At 38.4% G+C, this 26,230-nt stretch overlaps 2 protein-coding genes across 2 annotated transcripts; one reads left to right on the top strand and one right to left on the bottom strand.

The window, feature by feature from the left end:
• Positions 1-9,636: 9,636 nt before the first annotated feature.
• On the top strand, positions 9,637-10,587 carry LOC115525646 (olfactory receptor 4S2). Its single transcript, XM_030332918.1, has one exon. It carries the CDS (start codon positions 9,652-9,654, stop codon positions 10,585-10,587), a length of 936 nt encoding a protein of 311 aa, XP_030188778.1. The 5' UTR covers positions 9,637-9,651.
• Positions 10,588-16,240: 5,653 nt separating this feature from the next.
• LOC115524530 (olfactory receptor 4P4-like) lies at positions 16,241-17,167 on the bottom strand. Its single transcript, XM_030330874.1, has one exon. It carries the CDS (start codon positions 17,165-17,167, stop codon positions 16,241-16,243), a length of 927 nt encoding a protein of 308 aa, XP_030186734.1.
• Between the last annotated feature and the right edge of the window lie 9,063 nt (positions 17,168-26,230).

Below are 26,230 nucleotides of genomic sequence, written 5' to 3'. Positions count from 1 at the left end.
TATATATTTAAGTGGTACAAGTTGATTTTTTGATACGCATGTAATGTGAAAAGATCACCACAATCAAACTAATTAGCACATATGTCTTTTCTATATAGTTACCATTGTGTGTGTGTGTCTGTGTGTGTGTGTGTGTGTGTAAGAAGATTTAGTGTAAGATCTATCCTTTTTGCAATTTCAAGTATACATTATGGTATTGTTAACTACAGTAACCATGCAATATAGTAGATCTGTGGAATTTATTCATTCTGCATAACTGAAACCTTGTACCCTTTGGCCAACATCTCCCCATTTCTCCCAATGCCATTCTACTCTCTGCTTCTGTGAATTGAACTATATCATTTCCACATATAAGTGAGATCATGCAGTATTTCTCTGTGTCTTTCTTGTCTCGCTTAGCATCAAGGCCTCCAGCTCCATCCATGTTATGCAAATGGTAGAATTTCCCCCTTCTTAAAGTCTGAATAATATATATCACACATTTTCTATATTGATTCATCACTCAGGGATGAGGTTGTACCACACCTTGGCTATTGTGAATAATGGTGCAATGAACCTAGGAATGCAGATAGCCCTTCACAATCATGATTTCAGATCCTGTGGATATATACCCAATGTGGAATTGATGGATGGTAGTTCTATTTTTAATATTTTGAGGAACCTCCATACTATTTCCATAATGGCTGTACCAATCTACACACCCATCAATGGTCCACATGGGATCCCTTTTCACCACATCGTCAGCAACATTTCTTATCTCTTGTCTTTTTGATAATAGTCATTCTAAGAGATATCAAATGATATGTATTATGATTCTGATTTGCATTTCCCTGATGACTTGTGATGTCGAACACATTTTGATGTACCTGGTGGTCATGTGCATGTCTTTGGAAAAATATCTATTCAGACCCTCTGAAATCAGGGAACATGAAGGTCCATGGGAAATCTCCACAACTTCTATTCAATGTACCTGTGAACCTAAAACTGCTATAAAAAAATAAAGCCTATTATTTAAAAAAGAAGATGTTAAAAGAAGGTAAAATTGAATAATAGATGAAAATCATCTACTCAATTAGCTCACAATAATATAGAAAAGAAATAAAATAAATTATAAAGGGGACAAAAAAGTAAACTCCAATAAGATGAACTTATTCCAAAAAAATTAACAATTACATTAAATGCAAATACATTGCTCTTGAAAGACAGAGTTGTCAGGATAGACAGAATAGTCTTTAGCAAAGAAAAGTAATGGACTAATGACACACACTTCAATATGATGAATCTAAGAACAAAGAGACCATACACTATGAGTAAATGCTATGATTCAATTTACATGAAGCTATAGAATAGGTACAAAACACTAAAGATTGAAACAGAGTGATATAGGGGGGTGGGATGGAGGGGAGGGTGGGTGATGGTTATTGAGGACGGCACCTGTTGGGATGAGCACTGGGTGTTGTATGGAAACCAATTTGACAATAAATTTCATATAAAAAAAAAAGAAACAGTAATACAAATAAGGACAGTAGTTACATCTGGGCGAATTAACTGAAGAAGAACATGACAGAACTTTCTGGATTAATGAAAGTATTCTAGATCTTTAATTTGTTTTTTTTAATGTTTATTTATTTCCGAGGCAGAGAGACAGAGCATGAGTGGGGGAGAGGCAGAGAGATAGAGGGAAACCTAGAATCTAAAGCAGGCTCCAGGCTCTGGGCTGTCAGCACAGAGCCTGATGTGGGGCTTGAACTCATAAACTGTGAGATCATGACCTGAGCCGAAGTCGGTTGCTCAACCGACTGAGCCACCCAGGCACCCCAATCTTGAATTTGTTAATGGCTATGTGAGTACATACATTTACCAAAACTTATCAGACTATATACTTAAAAGGTCTTCATTTCATTGTATGTAAAATTCATCTCATGAATAGAATTGTATTACCAAAAAAAAAAAAAAATCAATCAATATCTCTAAGTCCTACATCCCCCCACCCGAAGTGCCTATCAAATCTAGTGAAAATTTCTACAGGAAAAAAGCAGAACAGTGATGGTTATTAAGAATTTAATTCCCATGAGTGGAAGATATAAAATATTTTATTAGAAATGAATGCATAATAGTGACTTTGAAAGATGCATTGGCTTCACCAAACTGAAAAACTTTTGTACTGAAAATTATGTCATCAACAAAGTGAGAGCCAACCCACAGAGTAGAAGAAAATACTTGTGTCTGATAAGAAATTTGTTTTCAGACTATATAAATAACTCCTACCCCTTAATAATAAAAAGATAATAACTCAGCTTAAAACTTGGTAAAATATCTGAATAAACATATCGCCACAGAAAACATACAAATGGCCGAAGGCACCTGAAAAGATGTTTAACACCTTTGGTTAATAGGAAACGCAAACCTCAGCCATAATGCGATACCACTTTATACCCACTAGGACATCTAGAATCAAAGAAGACAGAAACTAACAAGTGTTAGCGAGGATGTGGAGAAACTGGAGTTCTCATAAATTGCCAGTAGGATTGTAAACTGGTGCAGCCACTTTGCAAAGCAACTTGGCATTCCTTAAAAGTTTTAAACATGTATCAACAATGATCTAGCAATTCTACTTTTAGGAGACATTAAACATATATCCACACAGAAACTTGTACGCCAGTGTCCATAGGAACACTATTCCTAAAAGCTGAAATTGAGAAACATTCTACATGTCAATCAATGGATGGATGAATTATATATTCATAAGATGGAGTTTTATTCATCAACAAAGAGGAAAGAAATACTGATGCTTGCCACAGCGTGGATGGCACTTATGCTAAGAACATTATGCTAAGTGAAAGAAACAAGTTACAAAAGATAACAAAGCATATAATTCCTTTTATATGCAATGTCTAGACAAGCAGATCTATAGTGGAAGTGGATTAGTGCTTTCTGGGGACTGCTGATGATGGTGAGGGAGAGGAATAAGAAGTGACTGTGAATGAGACAAAGCTGCTTTTCAGGTGGCAGAGATGTAAAATTAGATAGTGTTGATTGTCTCACAGTCTTCTATATTAACAGCTATTAAATTATATACTTTAAATAAGTGAATTGTGTACTATGTGGATTATACCTCAATAAAGCTATTAAAAACAGATACTATTATTACAAATTTATTTCCCATAAATAGAAGGTATATAAATGACCTATTAAAAATCAGTGCATAACAATGACTTTGGATCTCTATTATGATTAAGTGTTTAAATGGTGAGCACTGTATTTGATCTTTTAATTTGTATAATTCATACAGAATGACTCTGAGAAATTGTATTATTGGGAAATCAATAGCATGTGGAATACGAAAAGACCAGATGGGGCACCCAGGTTTTTCAGCTGGTTGAGCGTCCAACTTCAGCTCAGGTCATGATCTCATGGTTCGTGAGTTCAAGCCCCACATTGGGCTCACTGCTGTCAGCACGGAGCCTGCTTCAGATCCTCTGTCCCCCTCTGCCTGTGCTCCTCCCCCGCTCATGCTCTCTCTCTCTCTCTCTCTCTCTCTCTCTCTCTCTCTCTCTTTCTCTCTCTCAAAGGGGTGTAGGTGGGAGCCAAACATTATAGTCAGAAGATCTTGACAGGTTCAGCTTTAACTGAACAGCTCCAAATTTCTGCCTTCATAAAAATGAGATATTGCTCTCCCTTTGAATATCTCCATTTGCAAAGGTGGATGGATCTTTATGGGCATTATGCTAAGTAAGTCAAACATAGGGACACCTGGGTGGCTCGGTCAGTTAAGCATCTGACTCAGCTCAAGTCATGATCTTGCTGTTAGTGAGTTCGAGCCCCTCATCAGGCTCTCTGTTGTCAGCACAGAACCCACTTCAGATCATCTGTCCTCTCCTCTGTCTCTGTCCCTCCCCAGGTAATTCCTCTCTCTCTCTCTCTCTCTCTCTCTCTCAAAATAAATAAATAAATAATGACTTAAAAAAACAAGTCAAACATAGAAAGACAAATACCATATGATTTCACTTATCTGTGGAATTTTAAAAAACAAATCAATAAACTGAACTTGTAGATACAGAGAAGAGACTGGTGCTTGCCAGAGTGGGGGATAGGGAGGCCGGGTGAAATGGGTGAAGGTGGCAAAAAGGAAGGAACTTATAGGTATAACATAAACAAATATTACATATGGGAGTGTAATCATGTACAACATAGTGTCTACAGTTAATAACTCTATTCTTTATTTGAAAATCACAAAAGGTAGCTCTTAAAAGTTTTCATCACAAGAAAAAAATATAACTATGTGTGGTGATGGATGCTAACTAGACTATTATGGCGATCATCTTGCAATATTGAATTTATGCAATATTAAATCATTAGGTTGTACAGCTGAGACCCATAGTAATGTTATTTGCTAGTTATAGCTCAATTAAAAAAAAGTGGAATCTATCTCTCCATGCTTTTATCTGGACTAAACATGTGTGACACAGATAACCTTTAACCACATAAGAAGAATGTGGCAAAAGTGATTTCGATTAATCCCTAAAGGTTGGCTTGAGAGGTCTTGAAGCTTTTACTTTTGTGAAAAAACCTTTGCCCTAAAACAACTGTGGTGTATATGGTAGAGCCCAATCTACGCTCCTGGAGAATGAATGAGAACTGGCATATCTGAGCCAATTGCTGAATGTGTGAATGAGGCCATCTTGGACCAGGTACTCCATTCAAACTCCATTTGCACCATTCAGAGTGTTTCCAGGTGAAACGAGAAGAAGGACCACCCAGCTGAATCCAACCCCAACTGCAGAATCATAATCAAATAAATTGCTTTTATGCTTTTAAGTCTTTAAATTTTGGTTTTGCAATTTAAAACCACCAATTTGGGGATTAAACTTTGTGGCTGTAAGCCATGAATTTCTGGCCTAGTGTTTGCCAGTCTGTAGCAGTAGATAACTTACACACCTCCTAAGTTCACACAAGGCAGAAAGCGGTAGATAAACACTGTGAAGTGTGGGGGGACTGTCACATGGATAGAGTTCTTAAGACTCCTGTGGTCTGGGAGACACAGAGATTCCCTCAGTTGAAATAGAAAGTGTTTTCTATTCACATCTCTTACCAGTAGGAAAGAGACACAGTATTTTATGGGCCTTTAAATTTGGGAAGTGACATATACTGTATGTGAGGGTGCTAGTCCAAATCTTTTATCATGTGACTATAAAGATGATTAGTTTTCAGGAGGATCCACTGACAAGGGCAAAGCAGGAAAGAGTCAAGTCCCTTTGGGGTGGAAGTGAATGTCACCTGAGCAGTCAAGCAACTGAGAGCTAACAGCTGAGTGTGAGGTGCATCAAGCAAGATTCCCAGATTGTTATGTCACCCAGGGTCCTGAAATTCTCTTGCCTGTAGCCCAAGATGCCTTAACAATGGCCTGCATTTTATTATGATATTAAGAGACCATAGACCAAGAAATTTCTGGAAACTATTCTCCATCTTTAGGTCGTTTGTGAGCCTGACGTGACAGGACTTTGGATGTGAGCCACATGGATGTGAGCACTTCTGAAATCCTACCCACGGACATTTCCTATTGTTGCTGAGGTAGAAGAGACTGTGTGACATGATTGGAACCTAAATACGCCCAGTGGCTTTCCCACAAACCTTGCCTCCTGCTCTGAATGTCCCTGCTGCCAGTTCAGACTCTGCCTTTTCCCACAGCTGTTGGAAGAGTCAGTGACATGGCCAGACTGCAGTGCAAATGGCTCACTGTGGGGTGAACTTTGACCAGTGGGAAAGGGAAGCCAATGGCTACATTCTCCCCCTTTGTGGCTATTTACAGATTGGAAAAGGAACATACAGTCTCCCTTAAAAGGTCCAGTGAGATCAAAAAATCCACTGTGCAAGTCGCTACACTCCATCTAAGAGTAGAAACAAGTAAGGGTCTGGAATATTGGGCTTTATATGCAAAAGGAAGCAGGAGGTTTGATGAGTAGGAAGGAAAAAGAAAGACCAGCAAGAATGAGGAGAAAGAAAGAGTAAGGAACAGGAGAGGAATAAGAAAGAATATTAGTGGTCAAGAGTCAATGTTAATGGCTTACACTCAAAAAGTAAAAGACTGAAAGCCTGCAGTACGTTTGTCCCAGGTATGAGCTAGAAGTAAACTTCCCACCAATTTCTCCAGAAATCAGCAGAGATTCAATTAAAAAGAAAAACAGTGAACCCCAGTGACACTATTGAATCAACTATTTTCCCATCAAATAGAACTTTCAAAGGAGTAGAATTAAAATTCAATAAATAACCCCCAAATCGATATTTTGTATAGTTAAACATATTAATCCCATGAACAAGATATCAATACCTTTGTATAGTTAAACATATTAATCCCATGAACAAGATATCAATCATACACGGTTACTTGTGCTTACTGAAATGCTTTGGATTAGTGGTAGGGTCCTAAATGCGACAACTGACTGGTTTTTAAACTTAGCAAATAAAGAAAAATTTAAAAAAATTTTAACACATTGACAAGATCATTGTTAGTTCTCTATCGCGGTTCTGAATATGGAGGGAGACTTTGGGAGAAAGGCTTTCCCCAAGGTCATTAACATTTTGCATCATTCGCTGAATGCACCACATAAGAAGTAGAGAAAGGAGCATTTGTTGCCAAAGATACTGTGAAATTGCAGGTTTCAGCAGGTGAGAGACAGAACCAGGAATGAGGAAGAGCTGACTTTTACCAGCCCTTGAGTTTTGGAGGTCAGAGATTCTCTGATATTAATTATTCACAAAGCAATTCCTAAGGCATTACTCTCTCATGGATAGCTGCACCCAAGTTATCTCAGAAGAGATACAAATATAAAACAAAATTTGAGCCCTGAACAATACTGGTGAGAATTTTTTCTTCTAAAACTTAAAATAAAAAGGGTTATTGAAAAGGGCAGTTAAATAAAATTGCTATATCTTGAAGACCTGCAAGATAATTATGAGACTCTGTTCTCAGAAATAAGGGGAGAATAAAATCGTTAAGACGATGATTAGATAATAAAGGGCATCTACACATGATTATAAATTACACATATTTATAATCATGTATAAAATTATGGTAGCATGATTGTGAACAAGAAAATAACAATAATTTCAAAAGAAATGGAGGCATTGTCGTGTTCGAAATGCTCAGAAACAAGAGGAAGAAATTATTGGAGATGAGTTTTGATTCAAAGAGAAATGAGTTCCTTTAGGACCATATATATAGACTGAATAAAAGAAGGATAATACCCAGGCTGTGTTTAGATGCCAGTTTCTTCTAAATGAAAACCAAGCGACATAATTCAGTTATCAAAAACTATTATCAAGCCCTCTTGAAGGGCTCTCTCCAGGAGACAATAGCTGTTTTGTTTTGTTTGTTTTTGTTTTGTAATTCAGAAAGAAAAACGAAGGAGAAGGAACATGTAAAATCAGGGAGGGTAATCTTGAGTCTGAGTCTGAATTATTATCGCCATTTCAATTTTTTACCATTGTTATGATCATCATTATTTTGTGCTGAATGAGAGAAGACACGCCTGTAATGACTATTCTGTTAGCTCTAATACACAGACTTGAGGAAGCACAGCCTCGTAGTTTCCCAAAAGCTGGAAGTGAGGGGCACCACACCATGTTACTGCAGAAAGACAGTGGAGAGCACAGACTTAAGTAGAAGCCGAAAGTGCTGTATGTGACAGATCTTGAGGGGATATGGCCTCAGATGGACAAAATTCCTAATGATGAGCTAAGACACTGTGAAATCCCACCCTAACCTACAACTAAAGGAATCATTTCCTACAACTAAAGGAATCATTCCTAACCTACAACTAAAGGAATCATTTCCGTCTGTGGCTCAGTTTGGGGAAGAACTTGTACGTTTAAATCAAAACTATTGCACGTACCCCTTTCCATACATACATTCAGGTGACCTCACTAGAGCACTGGAGGTCCCAGCACTGAAGATGCAACTATATCGTCCTCTTCCTAAATCGATTTAAAGCATTTCCAGTGATGACCTCTTTGAAATATGTAAAGCATCCTCAGTGGGAGAACTGATACATAACTAGCATGAAACCTGAAAGATTAAAAGGATGCATGAAGGAATTAGTGAGATTAAGGGCGGAGTCCTTCCTTTTCTTTTCTGTTTACTGTTTTTTCGTCGACAGACAAATGTTTAAAATAACTAGGGCAGGGGCACCTGAGTGGCTCAGTCAGTTGGTTAAACAGCAGACTCTTGATTTTGGCTCAGGTTCTGATCTCACGGTTAGTGGGTTAGAGCCCCCAACTAGCTCTGTGCTGGGGCCTGCTTGGGATTCTCTGTCTCTCTCTCTTTCTCTGCCTCCCCCCACCCCCCCCCTCTCTCTCTCTCAAAAATGAATCAATCAATCAATCAACCAATCAATCAATCAATCTACTAAGGCAAAGTAATCCCCAGGGAATCCTCAAACACTGAATCTAAAGATGAGAATTTACCCCTAGATTTCACTTCCCCTCCTTTCAAATCCAACGGGTTTTGATGTGTCTGTAAAAGTTCCTTTTAAAAAAATTGTTTTAATGTTTATTCATTTTTGAGAGACAGAGATAGAGCAGGAGAGGAGTGGAGCAGAGAGAGAGGGAGACTCAGAAAGCAGGCTCCAGGCTCTGAGCTGTCAGCACAGACCCCGATGCGGGGCTCTAGCCCACTGACAGTGAGATCATGACCTGAGCTGAAGTCAGACGCTTAACCGACTGAGCCACCCAGACGACCCTCTAGCAGTTTCTTTTATTGCTTTATCTTCTTTTTCATTTTATTTTATTTTATTTTATTTTATTTTATTTTATTTTATTGCTTTTATCAGGGTTTCATGGCTATTCTAACTGACAGAACTGAATTGATTTCATAGTAGAAATAACTGTTCATATGATAGCGTATAACGAAATTGAAACTTTCTTATTTCACAAACGGGATAACAGAAGCCCCTGAAACTAAATAATTTATCTAGAGTTACAGCACCACTGTCTCAGAATGAGATAATGAGAATTTTAGTCCTCTTTTTAACTACACCCATCACCACCTCTTGGCTATAAGAGCTTGATGTCAAATAGGGGACCATAAATTCATGGACATAAAAATCAGAGTTTTCTAAGAAGATGCTGCGGAGGTCACCCACCCCCAACTACTTGAACACTCATGGCGATATTCAGAAGGGAAAATGTGGTACATGTTTTCATTTCTGTGACAAAAATAAGGCAACCTTTTCCAGATATGTAAATTTTACCATATCCCTCAACACCGAATTGTTTCAAAATTAAGTTGAGTGCCTTATACAGGATTAGAAGTAGTAAATTTATAGAAACAAGCAGATTTTTAAAAGCTTTTAAAAGGGTGAGATTCTTGGTTAGATGTATGGCTTAGAGAATTTGCTTTATCTCTCTGGACTTTGTTTCCTCATCTGAGGTGAAAAAATGGGCTATCAGACGGAGGCAAGATGATCAAAACACGTACATCTCAATTTCTTTAAGTATGCATGCAAAGCAGCAGCAAGTACCCATTTTTCCATTTTCAACTACTGTGATTCTCCATTTATTCTGAGTCAGAAATAAATGTCTTTTTTGCTTGTTATGTTTCTCTTTCAGGTAATTTCGCTGTCTCTTGGGAACTTGGCATGCTAGACTAATTCCATGGAAAAAATAAACAATGTAACTGAATTCATTTTCTGGGGTCTTTCTCAAAACCTAGAAGTTGAAGAGGTTTGTTTCGTGGTGTTTTCTTTCTTCTACACGGTCATTCTTCTGGGAAACCTCCTCATCATGCTGACCATTTACAGGGGCAAGCTTTTCAAGTCTCCTATGTATTTCTTCCTCAGCTACTTGTCTTTTGTGGATATTTGTTACTCTTCGGTCACAGCTCCTAAGATGATTGTTGACCTTTTGGCCAAGAGCAAAACTATCTCCTATGTGGGGTGCATGTTGCAACTCTTTGGGGTACATTTCTTTGGTTGCACTGAGATCTTCATCCTTACCGTAATGGCCTATGATCGTTATGTGGCTATCTGTAAACCCCTACACTATACGACCATCATGGGCTGTGACAGATGCAATAAAATGTTGCTGGGGACGTGGATAGGGGGGTTCTTACACTCCATTATCCAAGTGGCTCTGGTAGTCCCGTTACCCTTTTGTGGACCCAATGAGATCGATCACTACTTTTGTGATATCCACCCTGTGCTGAAACTTGCCTGCACAGACACATACATCGTTGGTGTTGTGGTGACAGCCAACAGTGGTACCATTGCTCTGGGGAGCTTTGTTATCTTGATCATTTCCTATACCATCATCCTGGTGTCCCTGAGAAAGCACTCAGCAGAAAGCAGGCGCAAAGCACTCTCCACCTGTGGCTCCCACATTGCTGTGGTCATCATCTTTTTTGGTCCCTGTACCTTCATGTATATGCGCCCTGATACTACCTTTTCAGAGGACAAGATGGTGGCTGTATTTTACACCATTATCACCCCCATGTTAAATCCCCTGATTTATACACTGAGAAATGCGGAAGTAAAGAATGCAATGAAAAGACTGTGGGGCAGGAAGGTTTTCCCAGAAGCTAATGGTAAGTAGTTGAAAGCGACAATTTAAGCTGGATGATCTTAAATTTTCTGATCTGTTCAGTGAAGACAGTAATAACAACAGCACAGGGTTTATTTGAGGAACAAAAGAGAGAATAACACATTCTAGACAACTGAGGTATTATTTATCGTCATTATTAATTGTTATTATATTTGTTCTAATGTTTCATAATTAGATAAATTTTCTGAAATATCGAGGCCAGAGGAATTTTATTAAACTCACAAGTTCAGCATGATCTTACTCAGCACCATTATTTTCTCTTCCCCATTTTGGCCTTTCTGCATTTTCTTTAAAGATTGAGAGCCCTCTGTGAAGCATTTAAGGCGGTTTTCTAGCATTTAGAACTGTGATTGAAAAATAGTGAGCACTCAATATGTATGTGTTGCATGCACAAAAGTATACTTGAAAAATAACAGAGATCTGAGCTACAGAGCTCTGATATAAGTCCTCCAAAATACAGTGGAAACTAGCCTAGTGAGGCCACAAAGAGAGGTGAGATGTGTGCAGTGTGTGAAAGGTAAAACACGCTTGAAAAATGAAAGACCTGTTCTCATCTTCCGCTTTTGGGAGAAAGCTTTCCCTTTCTCCTTTTCCTCTAGGACACATTTTCTTTACCCAAACAATCCGCAAATTAGGGAAAAAATTACCTCCAAGATCCCCATTGTAATTCTAACACCCCATTAATATGCTTCGGCTAACTGACTTTGACTTGCCCAGCAGTCTCCATTAATGTAAAGTGACTAAAAGAAAAACTAAAGAAACTCAATGAAAGCAAAGGCATCTGTGATGAGCAGGTGACCTGATTCCACCCACAGGGCAAATACAACGTTGAAATGCGTGGTTTGGAAACTGTAGTTCCTCCAATGTTTGAACAAAGCAGCTTTACTGAATTCAGTGAACCATTCATCGCACATCCCTCCTTCACATCACACAAACTGAGCTTTATTTTCCTATAACAAATGTACACATCACTGATTATCCCTCTCATTGTTTTATTATTTTTGCACAAATCTGATTATTCAATTACTGCCCATACCTGGGTAAGTGTTTATGGCTGTGGAGTGTATGTGTATGTCTGTGTGTGTGTGTGTGTGTGTGTGTGTGTGTGTACGTTATGTTGAGAACTGTACACAGTGCTTTAAAAAACTATCTCTGATGTTGATACATTCAAAGAAATAAAGATAAGAAAGATCAAAGGTGGCACCATAATTAGAAGTTATAATTAAAAAACCCTCTCCGTGGAACCACACAAATCCATGTTTATTGTCCCAGCTTGGAATCTCCATGCACTTCCATTTGCTCAGTTTTTAATGGTTAGGTCAGTGCTTCTCAAACTTGTCCAATCATGGGAATCATCTTGAGAAACTTTGAACAGGTAACAGAATCTGTGCTGACAGTTTCTAATATGCGAGGCCATGATTAAAGGGTATTCAAAAATCTGTATTTTTAACAAGCTCTTGCCATAATTTTTGTACAGTCAGTGGCATATCTTAGCACTTAGATTTAGAAACACTGGAACTAGATGATATTTGCTGTTCTTAGAGCACAAGAGGTCTGTGAGCCAATAAAAGCCACGAAATCCTATATTTGAATATATGCCCATGTCTATTCTACTAAGCAATGCAAAGGGAGCTAAACTTGAACTAAATTTAGGAATCAGTGGAATAAATAAACATTATCCATTTGTAAATTTCCTCCACAATACTCTTCCCTTCATGTCTTGGCACTAATAACATCTTGAATACCAAGGGATGTTAGTTCTATTGAAGGTCTGACATCCCTAAGACAGTAAAAGCTGACAGATTTATTATTCTCAGGGGCCAAGAAGCAGGACATATGAAATAGTATTCGAGTTTTTACCAGTGACTTTATACATCTATATCTGTTCACAAAAGTTCCCCAGGGTCATTCCCAGTCAGAGGAGCTCAGAGAGTCTACTCTTGGTTCCTTGGAAAGAGATGACCAACAATCATTGGAACCTAGACTCTCCCCACTTCCAATAGGGGTGAGTCTGGCTTATAAGATGACTTTATCTCATGTGCCTAAAACCACAACCTTGGCTGAAAAACACTGGAGTTTTATAGGTTTTGTAGTTTTACACCCTTGCTGTTACAAATGCTGTTACTCAGATATGACTCCGAGCAAAGCCTTCGTTGATGAAAATAAATGGCAATGCTTCTCACTTTCCTGATGGATAACTTAGTTTATTTCATAGTGGAAAATAATAAAAATGTGTCTCCTTATGTCTTCTAACCAGCAGTTATATTTCTGTCCCCAAGCACAGCAAAAACATTTGAACACGTTTTCTTACACTGCTCAATAAGGTGCAAAACTAGTCTTCATGTTTCTCCATATTCCATCCTCTTTTTTTCATTTAAACATATCTGGGAGATTTGTCACAGGTCAGAACCTCTAGAATTTCACCATTTTTATAATAACTGAGTGGGAAATCCTCATTTTGATAGCGTTTTGATTATGTCCATACCTTACACAGTGACCAGTGTTGCTTTGAGACACAATGCAACTTTATCACTCGATCCAAGTCTTCAAAATAGTCTTTATTTCACATTTGATTATTTTTAATTTTTTCTTTTATTTATTTTTGACAAAGAGAGACAGAGCGTGAGCAGGGGAGGGGCAGAGAGAGATGGAAACACAGAACCTGAAGCAGGCTCCAGGCTCTGAGTTGTCAACACAGAGCACGACGTGGGGCTCGAATTCGTGAACCACGAGATCATGACCTGAGCCGAAGTCGGCCGACTGAGCCACCCAGGCGTCCCTTTATTTCACATTTTAGTATTAAAAAAAATCCAGAAGTTAAGTGCACCACAGTGTAAAGAGAGACAGACAATGCCAAACTTCTGTAACAATCAATGGTAATGACAAACATCACATGTATAGAACATAAACTTTCAATTTCAGCAAAGACTAAGATAACATTTCTATTTTATGCGTGAGAAAGATAGAGCTGCATGAAGTACACTGAACCTACCCTTAGATCAGCTGAACCCCAGCGTTTGCAAAGACACACTAAATGCTTATTGTATAAGCGACAAGGATTGCAGTGGCTCGATATGCCACATTATTGAGGGGACTGATTCAAGAATAAATAGCATAGTCAAACTATAGAAGTGGGAATTCTGAACCGTACTCTTGAATTAATAAAACCCCCAATATATTGAGTGTATGATACCTTGAAAGGAACAGTATAAAAGGCCAAGCCAAGAGAGGTTGGCATGAGGCACATAGCACGTAACCTTGGTTATACACATAGAGGACCAATTCTAAATACCTAAGCATGCAGCCAGCCTCCCTCCTACTATTTCATCCATGGATAATATGTAGGAAAACAAGGAAGTATTTACCGTTCTTGGGTAGGTTCCTTTCCACCCCTCCTTTGTTGATAATTTATAAGAAGAATGTTAACAAAAGATACAGACGAGCCATTTACAAATAGACTTCTGAAAGGCCTGTCTTTGGAGAAAAACCAAATAGCAAATTTGTCACAAAAAGCAAATTTAATTCATAACCAGAGAATGTGGCCTATATATGTGTCAAAAACAGGCTTATTAAAAAAAAATAAACACCAGATTTAGGCACCAGCCCACGCAGCTCTAGACATTTCTGTTCACCTTGACCTTTCTGAATTGGAGAATCCCATCAGGAATAATCACCAGGACATCAACATCAAAACAAAATCCTGACTTAATCTGCCTTCATCTTTCTTATCTCCTTTTCAATATATTTCATTATTTTTCTGCCTCCCCTTATGTCCTAAATTCCCTGATTTCAGGCATGACACGTCAGGGTCTTTTGGGAAGAGAAAAACTATTGCTGAAATCATCATCCACTATGGCTAATTTCCATAAATGGACCCTTCACCTTAAAACCCAGGTTCCTTCAGACCCAAGGAAATATGGGAAACAAACTGATGGTTGCCAGAGGGAAGGTGGGGTAGGGGCTTGGGCAAAACGGGTGAGGCTTGCAGTTACGGAATGAATATGTCATGGGAATAAAAGGCATAGCGTAGTGATTATAGTCAATGGTATTATGGTAGCCATGTGTGGTGACAGACGGTAGGTACACTTATGCATAGCACAGCGTAACATATAGACTTGTGGAATCGCTAGGTTGTATGCCTGAAACTCATGTGACATTGTGTATCAACTATGCTCCAAAAACAAACACAAAAACACCCTGGATTTTTGTGCACAAGAGACAATAATAGTTCGAGTAACTAAAACTCAATTTCTTTGTGACGACTTGGTGAAAAGGATGGGACACCGGAAAATAACAGTTCTGTGCCTCTCATACTTGAAAGCTTGGTGACCCCACTCTTCTCTGGGCCTCCATTCCTCTTATTGCGTTAGTGGACGACCCTCGATGATGTCAGAGACCCCTTCCAATTCACAAAGCTCGAATATTCTTGTACAAACTAAGGAAATATGTCAATGCACCAAAGGTGGTCTTGGCCAATGCCCCAGTTTTCAGTGAATTACCTCTGCTTCTCAATCTAACCTTCTTTATTTCTCGCTGGTATAGGGGCCTGCCTGGGTAGAAATGAGACAGTTTTGCATTGCACGAAGAATTGGGAAGAAAACGTCAAAGTATGCCATCTGCATAAGCAGCAGTGAAGATTAACAAAATCACCCCAGGGATGTCCATGTCTCCGGCTAGGTGGCTTCCTAAGCTCGGGGTCTTCTGCAGGATGGGAGGTTTTCCCTGTTGCACAAGTACAGAAAGCATCAATTTGTATACTCGTGAAGGATTTCAAGATGAGGTGGAAAATATGTCATGGAATTACATTTAAAGGAGCGCAGAGTGATATCCATGATCTAATTTGAAAGTTCTAATTCCAGGAATACACCATCAATAGGTACTAAGAGTTAATTACAATAACTTCCATAAGTACAGTGTGAATTGCATAATGACATTGTGTTACATTATTTGTGTATGTAAAGAGTTAAAATATACCATAACACTTGCAAATGTGGTGAGTTGCTTTATTTCTTTATTGTAATGGGTACCTCCAAAAAATGGAGTGCTTAGGACCCTTCTCTCTCTGTCTGTCTGTCTCTCTCTCTGTGAGGTGTCTCAGTCAACAATCTGTTTCCCAAAGCAGGACATAACTGTCAAACCATCCAGACCTTAAAGTGTGCCCTAAAAAAACTACTATAATGCCCACAATGACTGGGACCATGAAGGACAGACCTATAATGTTCCAGAATGCCAGACATAAGTTCCAGAATGTCAAAGCTAGAAGGGACTCGGAGGTCATGGGATCCATTCCCCTTATACAAGTTCGGAAAAAGAAAGTAAGAGAAAGAGGGTGGCTGAGGGGCCTTCTCTCTTCAAGTCTTGCAACATTTTTTTTAAAGTTTATTTTTGCAAAAGAGAGAGAAAGCTGTGGAGAGGCCGGGGGGGGGGGGGCGGGGGGGGGCACAGAGGCTCCGGGGCTCAAACTCACAAAGCGTGAGATCATGACCTGAGCTGGAGTCGGATACTCCACTGACTGAGGCACCCAGGTGCCCCAAGTCTTGCGACATTGGAGGACAGCACAGCACCTCACTGCACCTGTTGTATCTGTTGACATGAGGATTCTGTAGATAGAAAGATCCAGGAAAGGGTTTGAACACCAGAGACTTCATTTCCCTTCAGACCGTTTGCACCAACACCACACTTTCCTCATGGCGTTCTTCATGTCTGTGTTTCTCAGCGTGTAGATGAGAGGGTTGAACATGGGAGCAATCATGGTGTAAAACAGGGCAAAAACCTTGTCGTTACTGACAGAATCAGCCACGGGGACATACGTGAAGATGAGGGGCAGGAAGAACAGGAACACGACAGTGACGTGAGAGCTGCAGGTAGAGAGGGCTTTGCGGCGGCCCTGGGATGAGCGGGTCCTCAGGGTGGACAGGATGATGAGGTAAGAAATTACCAAGGCAACAAAGGTCAAAATGGACATCACTCCTGTGGTGGTAATGATCGTAAAAACCAACAGGCTAGTGTCCATGCAAGCCAGCTTCAGCAAGGGGAAAACATCACAGAAATAGTGGTCTATCCGATTGGGGCCACAGAAGGGAAGTTCGACAATAATCAATACGTGGAGGATTGAATGGATGAATGCTCCGATAATCGAGGCCATCACAATGATATAGCACACTGGTCTGCTCATGATGACCATATAGTGAAGGGGTCTGCAGATGGCTGCATAACGGTCATAGGCCATGGCCACCAAGATGAAGATCTCAGTGGCACCAAAGAAGTGGGCATAAAACATCTGGGCCATGCAGCTGTTGTAAGAGATAGTCTTCCGCTGGGCCAGCAGATCTGTGATCAGTTTGGGGGCCACTGTGGACGTGAAGCAGACATCCATGAAAGACAGGTAGCTCAGGAAAAAGTACATGGGCTGTTCACTGAGGTGGCTGCCCCTGATGGTGAGAAGAACGAGCAGGTTTCCGGAGAGAATTGCAATATAGCAAAGCGAGAACAGCACAAAGCAGGCAATCTTTGCATCCTCATCACTGAAAAGTCCCAGGAGGATAAATTCTGTGATGTTTTCATGTCCCATTGCTCCTGTGGGTTTTATCATTTAGAGGGGAAAGTTAACATACTTGAAACATCCAACTTTTTAAAATTACTGGTTTATTTTAAAAGTCATCCATTTATTCAATAAACATGTACAGATTATTTATGATGATACACTCTAATTAGTGCTAAGGGTCGAGCAGTGTATAAAGTACATGCAATCTCTATCCACAAGTGGATACAGTTCATTAGAGTAGACATATACTAACAATAATAGCACAGATAACTAATTGAAATTATAATAATTCCCAAAGTTTCACACTTACTATGAGCAACATGATGAATGAGGACAAGATGAATGTTCTTTTTTAGGTCAAACTTTGAGATGCAATTTCTGCATTATATTTTCAAGAGTGATTTTTGAATCTCCGGTGTGTATAAAAACGGCACTGAGGTTATCTGTTCTTCAAGGGTGGTCCTATCATTCTCAGCCCTTCCCGGTGACTAACTCTGTGCTAAATCCTTAAAGTTCAGTAACATCATTAGACATCGATGAGCTCATAATTTTAAATATCAGACCTCTAGGTGACAATTTCAGAAAGTGCCTTTAGAACCTTTCCATGAACTTTTGTAAAAACGGAGGGAGGGAAAGAGCCACGATGAGATCTTTGGGGAAAAGGATTGCTCCATTGCATGGGGTTCTGGTATATTTCTGGCTTCCTGAAATTGACCTCATTTCCCAGTTTACTCTCCAGTCTAACCCAGGAGTTCTCACTGTTTTTGTTTCACTGTTTCACGCTTTCTGGGGCTTCCCAGTAGGACAGTTGCCTTGGAGGGCCAAATTGCATCCAGAGATTCTTTTTCACTAGATCTGTTCTACTACTTTGTATCTCTTTGAATTGAATCGCTTTCTTTCCTTCACAGGCTCACAGGCCCCAGTCCTGAAATATGTTAGTTAAAAAGGACATGTTGCTCTGGTGCAAAGTGTTACGCTCTTACTTCCTTTTGGCAACTTTATCTAAAAGTATCACAAAACTGCTACACTCAGTGCTCACTTTTACAAAACCTACACCTCCACACTGATAAAAGGTGTCAGCCTGTTTATGAAGGGTTATAATGGTCATGGAGCAATGCCTTTTACTTTCTGTGAGTTCTTATGAGATTACTTTAGAAAAATGTACATTTGGCATAAAAAGAGATTTTTTTTTTTTTGAGGAGGGGGAGAAGAGGGAAAAGGGGACAAAAAATCCAAGGCAGGTTCCATGCCGAGCATGGAGCTTGATGCAAAGCTTGATCTCACAACCAGGAGGTCATGACCTGAACTGAAATAAAGAGTCAGATTTTTAATTGACTGAGCCACACAAACACCCCACAAAGAGATTTGTAATAGGATTTTAGGGAGTTTGTGGACTTTCGGATTGAATTCCACTCATGAACCCCAAATTAACACCCTATGGTCCAATTTCTTGCAAAAATATCTGGAAACATCACCACCACACAAGCAAAATCGTGTGTTTCTGGGCTATGGTGTGATTGGTTTAAAATAAGCGGTGAACGATTATTTTATCTGTAAGCTATCTATTCTTTCTCAAAAAAAAGAATTTCTGGGGTGCCTGAGTGACTCAGTCCGTTAAGTTTCCGATTTTGGCTCAGGTCATGATCTCGCTGTTAGTGGGTTCGAGCCCCCACATGTGGCTCTGTGCTGACAGCTCAGAGCCTGGAGCCTCTGCTTCGGATTCTGTGTCTCCCTCTCTCTCTGCCCCTCCTCGGCTCACACTCTGTCTCTCAAAAGTAAATAATAAGCATGAAAAAAGATTTTTAAGCAGAGAATTTCCTTATTGAGTACATAATGGTATTAAAAGATATAAAAGGATTGAAACAAGTTAAAAGATTATACCATGTTTATGGTTAGGGAAGATCAATATAGGAAAGATGTCAATTCTTCCCAAATTAATCAATACACTCAATAAGGGGAACAAAAATTCTGACAAAATTTTTCATGAAAAACTGATTTCAAAATTCAGAAAGAGTTAACATCCAGAGTAAGTACGTTAATTTTTTTAAAAAGAGCAAAAAGAATAGACATACTTTTCAGAATTGACATATATTATAAAACTATGGCAATTAAAAAGTTGTAGGTAGAGACATATTGCTGAACTTGAACACAGTCAATAAATAAACACATATATACTGGAATTTAATCTATATGTAAGTTGAAATTTCAAATTGATATGAACTCCAGAGAATTCAAAATGATGTGAATTTTAGTAACTGATGTTAGGACGTTGACTCTCCCTCTGAAAAAAATATATATATCTCACAAGGCACAAAAAACTATAATTCATGTGGTTGAAAGATACAAATGTATCAAACAAAACTAGGAAAAATATTTGAGAAATAATTAGAATGGGTTTATAGCTTATGTAGGAACAGTTTTTAAGCAAAGCACAAAAAGAAAACTTATTTAAAAAATAAAATCTACTTAAAATTTCTATATGACAAAACTTCCTATAAACCAAATATTTTTAAAAGTGGCCAATGGGAGTAAATATTTATAAATTTTGCGAATCAATCATATAAAGATAAGTAGGCCAATTTTCTCTATTTTTCTCTAAAAGAGCAAAATGTTTGACAAGGCAATACACAGAAAGGAAATTACTGCTGGCCAAAAGTGTATATAAAAATATTCAACCTCATTAGAATCAGGAAAATACAGATTAAGCAAGAATGAGATACTATATTCCCACTCATCAACTTCATAAAAGATAAAATTCAAAAGGCTGTCCATGTAAAATTTTGATGAAGGACCCAGCAAAACTACCCCAGAAAGCATAGAAAAGGGCATTCTTTGCAGACATTTAAATTTGGAAAGTAGATGTGATCTAAAACCTGGTAATAGAATGGAAATAAGGAGTGGTATCTTCTTGTTATGGAGAACTAGACAAGCTTAAATTTTGATCCCTAGGAGACATCTACCATGATACAAATCACTAAGATATATTTTTGAGTGGAAAACATAATCAGGTGCACAAAAATAATCACAGTATGATAACATGCATGTTAAGAAGAAGGAGGAGGAGGAGGAGGAGGGGGAAAAGGAGGGGGAAAAGAAGGGGGGAAGGAGGAGGAGGGGGGAGGAGGAGGAGGGGGGAGGAGGGGGAGTGCTTATAAATTAATAGGAAAAAGTGTGGAAGGAAAGATTTACTTTTCAGAAATAAGGGGGTGATGGCCAAAGGGGATTTCAGTATTATACAATGTTTTAATTTCTTTATTAACGAGATAATATTTCATTATTACTTCTGTAATTTAAGTTAATTTTAAAACTCATCATTTTACGGGCACCTTGGTGGCTCAGTTGGTTGAGCGTCTGACTTCAGCTCAGGTCATGATCTCCCGGTTCATCAGGCTCCCTGATGTCATCCGGGCAGTGCAGAGCCTGCTTCAGAACCTCTGCCCCCCTCTGTCTGCCCCTCCCCAACTTGCACAATCCCTAAAAAAATAAATAAATATTTAAAAAAACTCATCATTGTATAATATGGTTTAAGAAGAACACAATACATAATGAATGAAATTAAACAAAAATTAAACCTTTACCAGAATTCAGTAAATTTATGACTCATCACTTATTACTGCATTGTTTCCTCAATGACTTTAGCAAGTGTAGACATAAACACTCCTCCTCAAGCATTTTACGCATTAATTGTCATTAAAAAAATGTAAATATAACTAGATGGATACATAGGTACCCAACTTCCATACTCCTCCATGAGGAGATATTTGATATAAGGAAACAGGAAACACATCTACAACTGCACCTACATTCACACTAATATCTGCATCTCTTTTACACCTATATCTGGATTTTGTCTTTATCTCAGCATTAGAACATCTACTTATACTGTTACAATCCTGATAAAATTTAAAGACATTTCAAGACGATTTGCTAACTCTATCGCTGTTACCGTTGAAGATTCAAGTTCATAGTTTGCTCTTTTCTCATGGCTCCTTGTTTTGTTGCACGAACACCAGCTTTTATTTGGTTTTAACAAAAGGAAACAATAAGTCTGCAACAGAGATTGCCGAATAATCAGGATTTACCGCACAAAAGGTTAACAGCCTTCAATATGTGTGTACTCAATAGAAATGCCACAATATTTAAAATTTCTGCTTACCTGAAATCTTCGCCTCTGGTGCAACAAGTTCATTAAGAAAATCTACACCAGACAACATCCTAAAAAGGACAGTCAGGACACTGATGTTCACTCCACCTTACCCCAACCTCTAAAAAGGGGAATAAAAAAACACTCAACCTTTGACTGCCAGGATCATCTTGGTGTCCTTAGTCTCACAGAAAATATTTCTTAGGATACAAGACTGACTGGCTAGTTCCTAAAATAAAAATTGGCAATTGTATTTGCAAGAGAGACAGCTTATAGAGGGAGAAAGTGCTTGAATTAGGCTGAATGCGTTCCGGCATACAGTCCACTAAACCTGAATGGTCTTAGGCAAGTTACACATCCACTGAGCCTTGTTTTCTTCATCTGTAAAACAATGATAATAATAGTACCCACCACATTAGATTTTGGGGAGAATCGAAATAATAAAGTCATATAAAACCTTCAGGTACAGATATGTACATCTAATATTGTAAGAATTAACTACATATTAATTTATTATTAATTTTAAAAGGACTAATATTCTATAAATGCTTCACCATTCGTAAGACAAGGGGAGCTCTGGGAATAATTTTTCCTCAATGAGTTTAACATGCCACTGAATATAGATTTCTACAGAAGTTTTGACAACTAACCGTTACTGAAAATCCCAAACGAATGACTAAGACTTGGAGTAGCTTAATAAGATTTCCCATTTCACAGATAGGAGAACGGAAATCAAAGTAAAAATTTATTCATGAAGATGTCCAGGGGCGCCTGGGTGGCTCAGTCGGTTAAGCGTCCGACTTCAGCTCAGGTCACGATCTCACACTCCGTGAGTTCGAGCCCCGCGTCGGGCTCTGGGCTGATGGCTCAGAACCTGGAGCCTGCTTCCAGTTCTGTGTCTCCCTCTCCCTCTGCCCCTCCCCCGTTCATGCTCTGTCTCTCTCTGTCTCAAAAATAAATAAACGTTAAAAAAAAAATTTAAAAAAAAAAAGACGTCCAATATCCTACAAAAGATAATCTCTTATTTTAGAATAAGTGATAAGAGATTATCTTTTGTAGGATATTGGACGTCTTCATGAATAAATTTTTACTTTGATATTGTAGGATATTGGAATAAGTGAATCAAACACTTCAAGAAAATAATTCTTTTATCCCTCTATTTTACTTAGGTCATTTAGTACTTTTCTGCATTTTTTTTTTTTTAATTTTAATACTAGGGGCACCTGGGTGGCTCAGTCAGTTGAGCATCTGACTTCGGCTCAGGTCATGATCTTGCTGGTTTGTGGGTTCGAGCCCCGCCTTGAGCGCTGTGCTGACAGCTCAGAGCCTGGAGACTGCTTCAGATTCTGTGTCTCCTTCTCTCTCTTAACCTCCCCTGCTCATGCTCTGTCTCTCTCACTCTCAAAAATGAATAAATGTTAATTTTTTTTAATTTTAATGATATATGTATGATCTATCTTTGTTACAGAAACATTCATCAGTTTAATAATTGGAACTTCCCTAAGTGTGATCACTGAAATTTTCTTCCATACCACCCCTATTCATTTCAAATATCAGGGATTATTGCTCAGTATTACAGACCTGTGGCACAGTAGGGCAAAAACTGGAGGTTCTTGTCCTGATCTGCCACTCCCTGCTTATGTGATTTAGGAACAAGTTCCTCAGATTCTTTGGGTATGTATTTCCTCTTATGAAAATAAGGAATAGTAATTTTCATGGATTCTTCCAGCTGCAAAGAACTAATTCTTTAGTGCTTTACTAGCTCATTTACCAGTTTATCAAAATTATCCATGAATTTTCCATCATTTTCTTACTATCTTTATTCTCTTTTTTTAACTGATCCAATTATTTGATTTTTTCCAAACTTTTATGTTTTGTTTTTTTTTTTATCATTGCTTTTCTATCCAAAGTAGAGCACACAGCATTCCACCATTTCTCTTAACCCCCTGACCTGGCAGCTTAACAGTTTCAAGTTTGAAACCAAGATTTCAAAATAGCCTTCCTAGTTTTCATTTTCTGTTAGAACAGACCTTTTAAAATTGTTTTGTAAACTATTAAAATGAAAAATTGTTACATAAAGTAGGAGCCTAAAAGGTTATAAAATAAATCCTTACCAGGAAGATATTTTAGAATACTATTCATGCAAAAAAAAAAATTGTAACTACTTTAGAAAACAAGCAGATTAGTATAGATGATCCTAGATGTGTTCAGAGAAATGACAGAGGCTCAGGCATGCAAAAATAGAAAAGGGAAGAAAAAAGAAAAGGTGGAAACAGACAAAAAGAGAACTCACATATTTAGTATCAGCCAATTCCAATTAATATTTAAAGGGATATATCCTTGTCTTCTTGAACTCATGACAGCAGATGAAAAAAAAAAAATCTCTTCTAAATCCAGAGAATAAGTAGATCTCAGGAACAAAAAAAGCAATGAGAAAAAAGTCTCATGCTTTGTAGGTAGTTTTCAAATTACATTTAAAATAAAAATACATCTTAGGGATGGCTGGGTGGCTCTATCAGTTAAGCGCCAGACTTCGGCTCAGGTCGTGATCTCAGGATTCGTGAGTTCGAGCCCCGCGACGGACTCTGTGCTGACAACTCAGAGCCTGGAGCTTGTTTCAGATTCTGTGTGTCCCCCTCTCTCTGTACCTCCCCTGCTCGTGCTCTGTCTCTCTCTCTCTTTCTCTCAGTAATAAATAAATGTTAAAAAAATTAAAAATAAAATGAATATACATCTTAAAAACTAACTGTATGTCAGAACAAGAATGAGAATTATATCCCAAAACTGGAAGGAAAATTCCAAATGCATCTGGGCCTTTCTGTCTTGTCGTTTTGCCCTTCCATGTGGTAATGAGCAGCAAGGTCTACTTCCCTAGATGCACTGGGCTTGGAGACTCTTGGAGAAGTTGCAGGGGAAGAATCAGGAAGAGTATTTAAAGGCACTGGAGGGACGTCGGTGCAGTGTTGATGGCAATCCTTATGGGAATTCTTGGACAAGACTGCTAAAAATAAACTCTGGTGATTTTAATCTGCTATTGCTTTGGCTTTTCCAAGGTGCTTTCTATAATAGATGTCTTCTAGATTTCCTCAAATATATGACGCTAAACATCAAACGTAGCTTTTATGGTGGGTGACCTAAAAGTTTTTAGAGTAGCCTTATTATTTCTATGCAAGGAATAAACCCTAATGCATTCATTATATTTATTGAGGGTCTTCCACTGTTTCTTTTACGAAGGCCAATTATTTATTAATACTGAAGGGATAAAGAAATTGTGGTTTATGTACACAATGGAATACTACTTGACAATGAGAAAGAATGAAATATGGCCTTTTGTAGCAACGTGGATGGAACTGGAGAGTGTGATGCTAAGTGAAATAAGTCATACAGAGAAAGACAGATACCATATGTTTTCACTCTTATGTGGATCCTGAGAAACTTAACAGAAGACCATGGGGGAGGGGAAGGGGAAAAAAACAGTTACAGAGAGGGAAGGAGGCAAACCATGAGAGACTCTTAAAACCTGAGAATAAACTGAGGGTTGATGGGGGGTGGGAGGGAGGGGAAAGTGGGTGATGGACATTGAGGAGGGCACCTGTTGGGATGAGCACTGGGTGTTGTATGGAAACCAATTTGACAATAAATTTCATTAAAAAAATTTAAAAATAAATAAAAATCAATACTGAAGGTAGTCAGCGTTCCCTTAAAATGATTACAGTCAAACATAAATGTCCCCATTCCCACAAAACTTATCCTCATTGTATCACCTTTCCTCCATCTAATTCCATCCCCCAAGTCATCCCATAAAACTCCCAATACCTCATTTCACGAGATCATTTGATTCCCTTTTCATGGGTAGTCTGAGGTTTTTTATTATGTTTTGGAGTTTTGTGCCTATCCTTTAAATATTGGTGTTCTTCTGTCATCTTTTCAACAGACTATTAACTCAATGAAAATAGAGCCTATTCTTTCCCATATTGTACTTAATAATTTAAATTTTAATGATGAAGTATAATAGCAATAATTGATAACAGTCATTACAATATGCTAGTAATTGTGCTAAGGGCTTAAAAGGGATTTTTAAAATTTAATGCACGTAATGACCCTATGGGATGATATTATTAATGTTTCCACAAAGCCACAAGAGATCATTGAAAAGGCTAGGCAGCTAGTAACTAGCATAGTAGAATTTGACCTTGGCTAAGATGTTTTACTAACCCTACATTGGCCGTGAACAGTACTACCACACTTTACACAGACCAAGTACTTATTTAATATTTCTAGATTTTTATTAAAATAATAAAATAATATCCTGCAAAGTTCAAAATTACACTTACATTTTCAATTGTGTAGTTAGGAGTCATACTTTGTTTCCCCAACTAATACAGTCCATTCATTGTGGAGCCTCAATTGCACCAACAAAATAAATAAGATAATGTTTATATCTATATAATGTTTGATTATTTGATGATGGCAAAGTAACAACATTTCAAGGATTTGTTTTTAATTTATTGATCTACACTTATAATTGTGTTTCACTACCTAAACAATTTAATTGTTGTGCTTTTGATAGAAACATTGCAAGGAGGAACAGTTATCCTTATGTGTCCACATGCATGTGCACATGCATTTGTGCATGGAAATGGTAACAGGAAGATGGCTGAAGGATGCACCGTAGTAACAATGTCAAAACCCAATCATATATGCATCTTTTTTGCAAATTTTGTTTTAATTTTTATTTTTGAGAGAAAGAGAGACAACGCATGAGTGGGGGAGGGGCAGAGATAGAGGGAGACACAGGATCCGAAGTAGGCTACAGGTTCTGAGCCATCAGCACAGAGCCGAATGTAGGGCTTGAACTCCGCGAGATCATGACCTGAGCCGAAGTCGGATACTCAACCAACTGAGCCACCCAGGTGTCCCTAGTCAGATATGCATCTTAAGTATTT

This window comes from Lynx canadensis, chromosome D1 (genome assembly GCF_007474595.2).
Source record: "Lynx canadensis isolate LIC74 chromosome D1, mLynCan4.pri.v2, whole genome shotgun sequence".
NCBI classification, from domain to species: Eukaryota; Metazoa; Chordata; class Mammalia; order Carnivora; family Felidae; genus Lynx; species Lynx canadensis.
Note: the sequence above shows the minus strand (reverse complement) of the source record. Positions and strands in the feature narration are given on the sequence as shown.

Bases quoted from the DNA above. Each gene is read 5' to 3' on its own strand.
- LOC115525646 (XM_030332918.1), top strand. From the start codon at position 9,652: ATGGAAAAAATAAACAATGTAACTGAATTCATTTTCTGGGGTCTTTCT.
- LOC115524530 (XM_030330874.1), bottom strand. From the start codon at position 17,167: ATGGGACATGAAAACATCACAGAATTTATCCTCCTGGGACTTTTCAGT.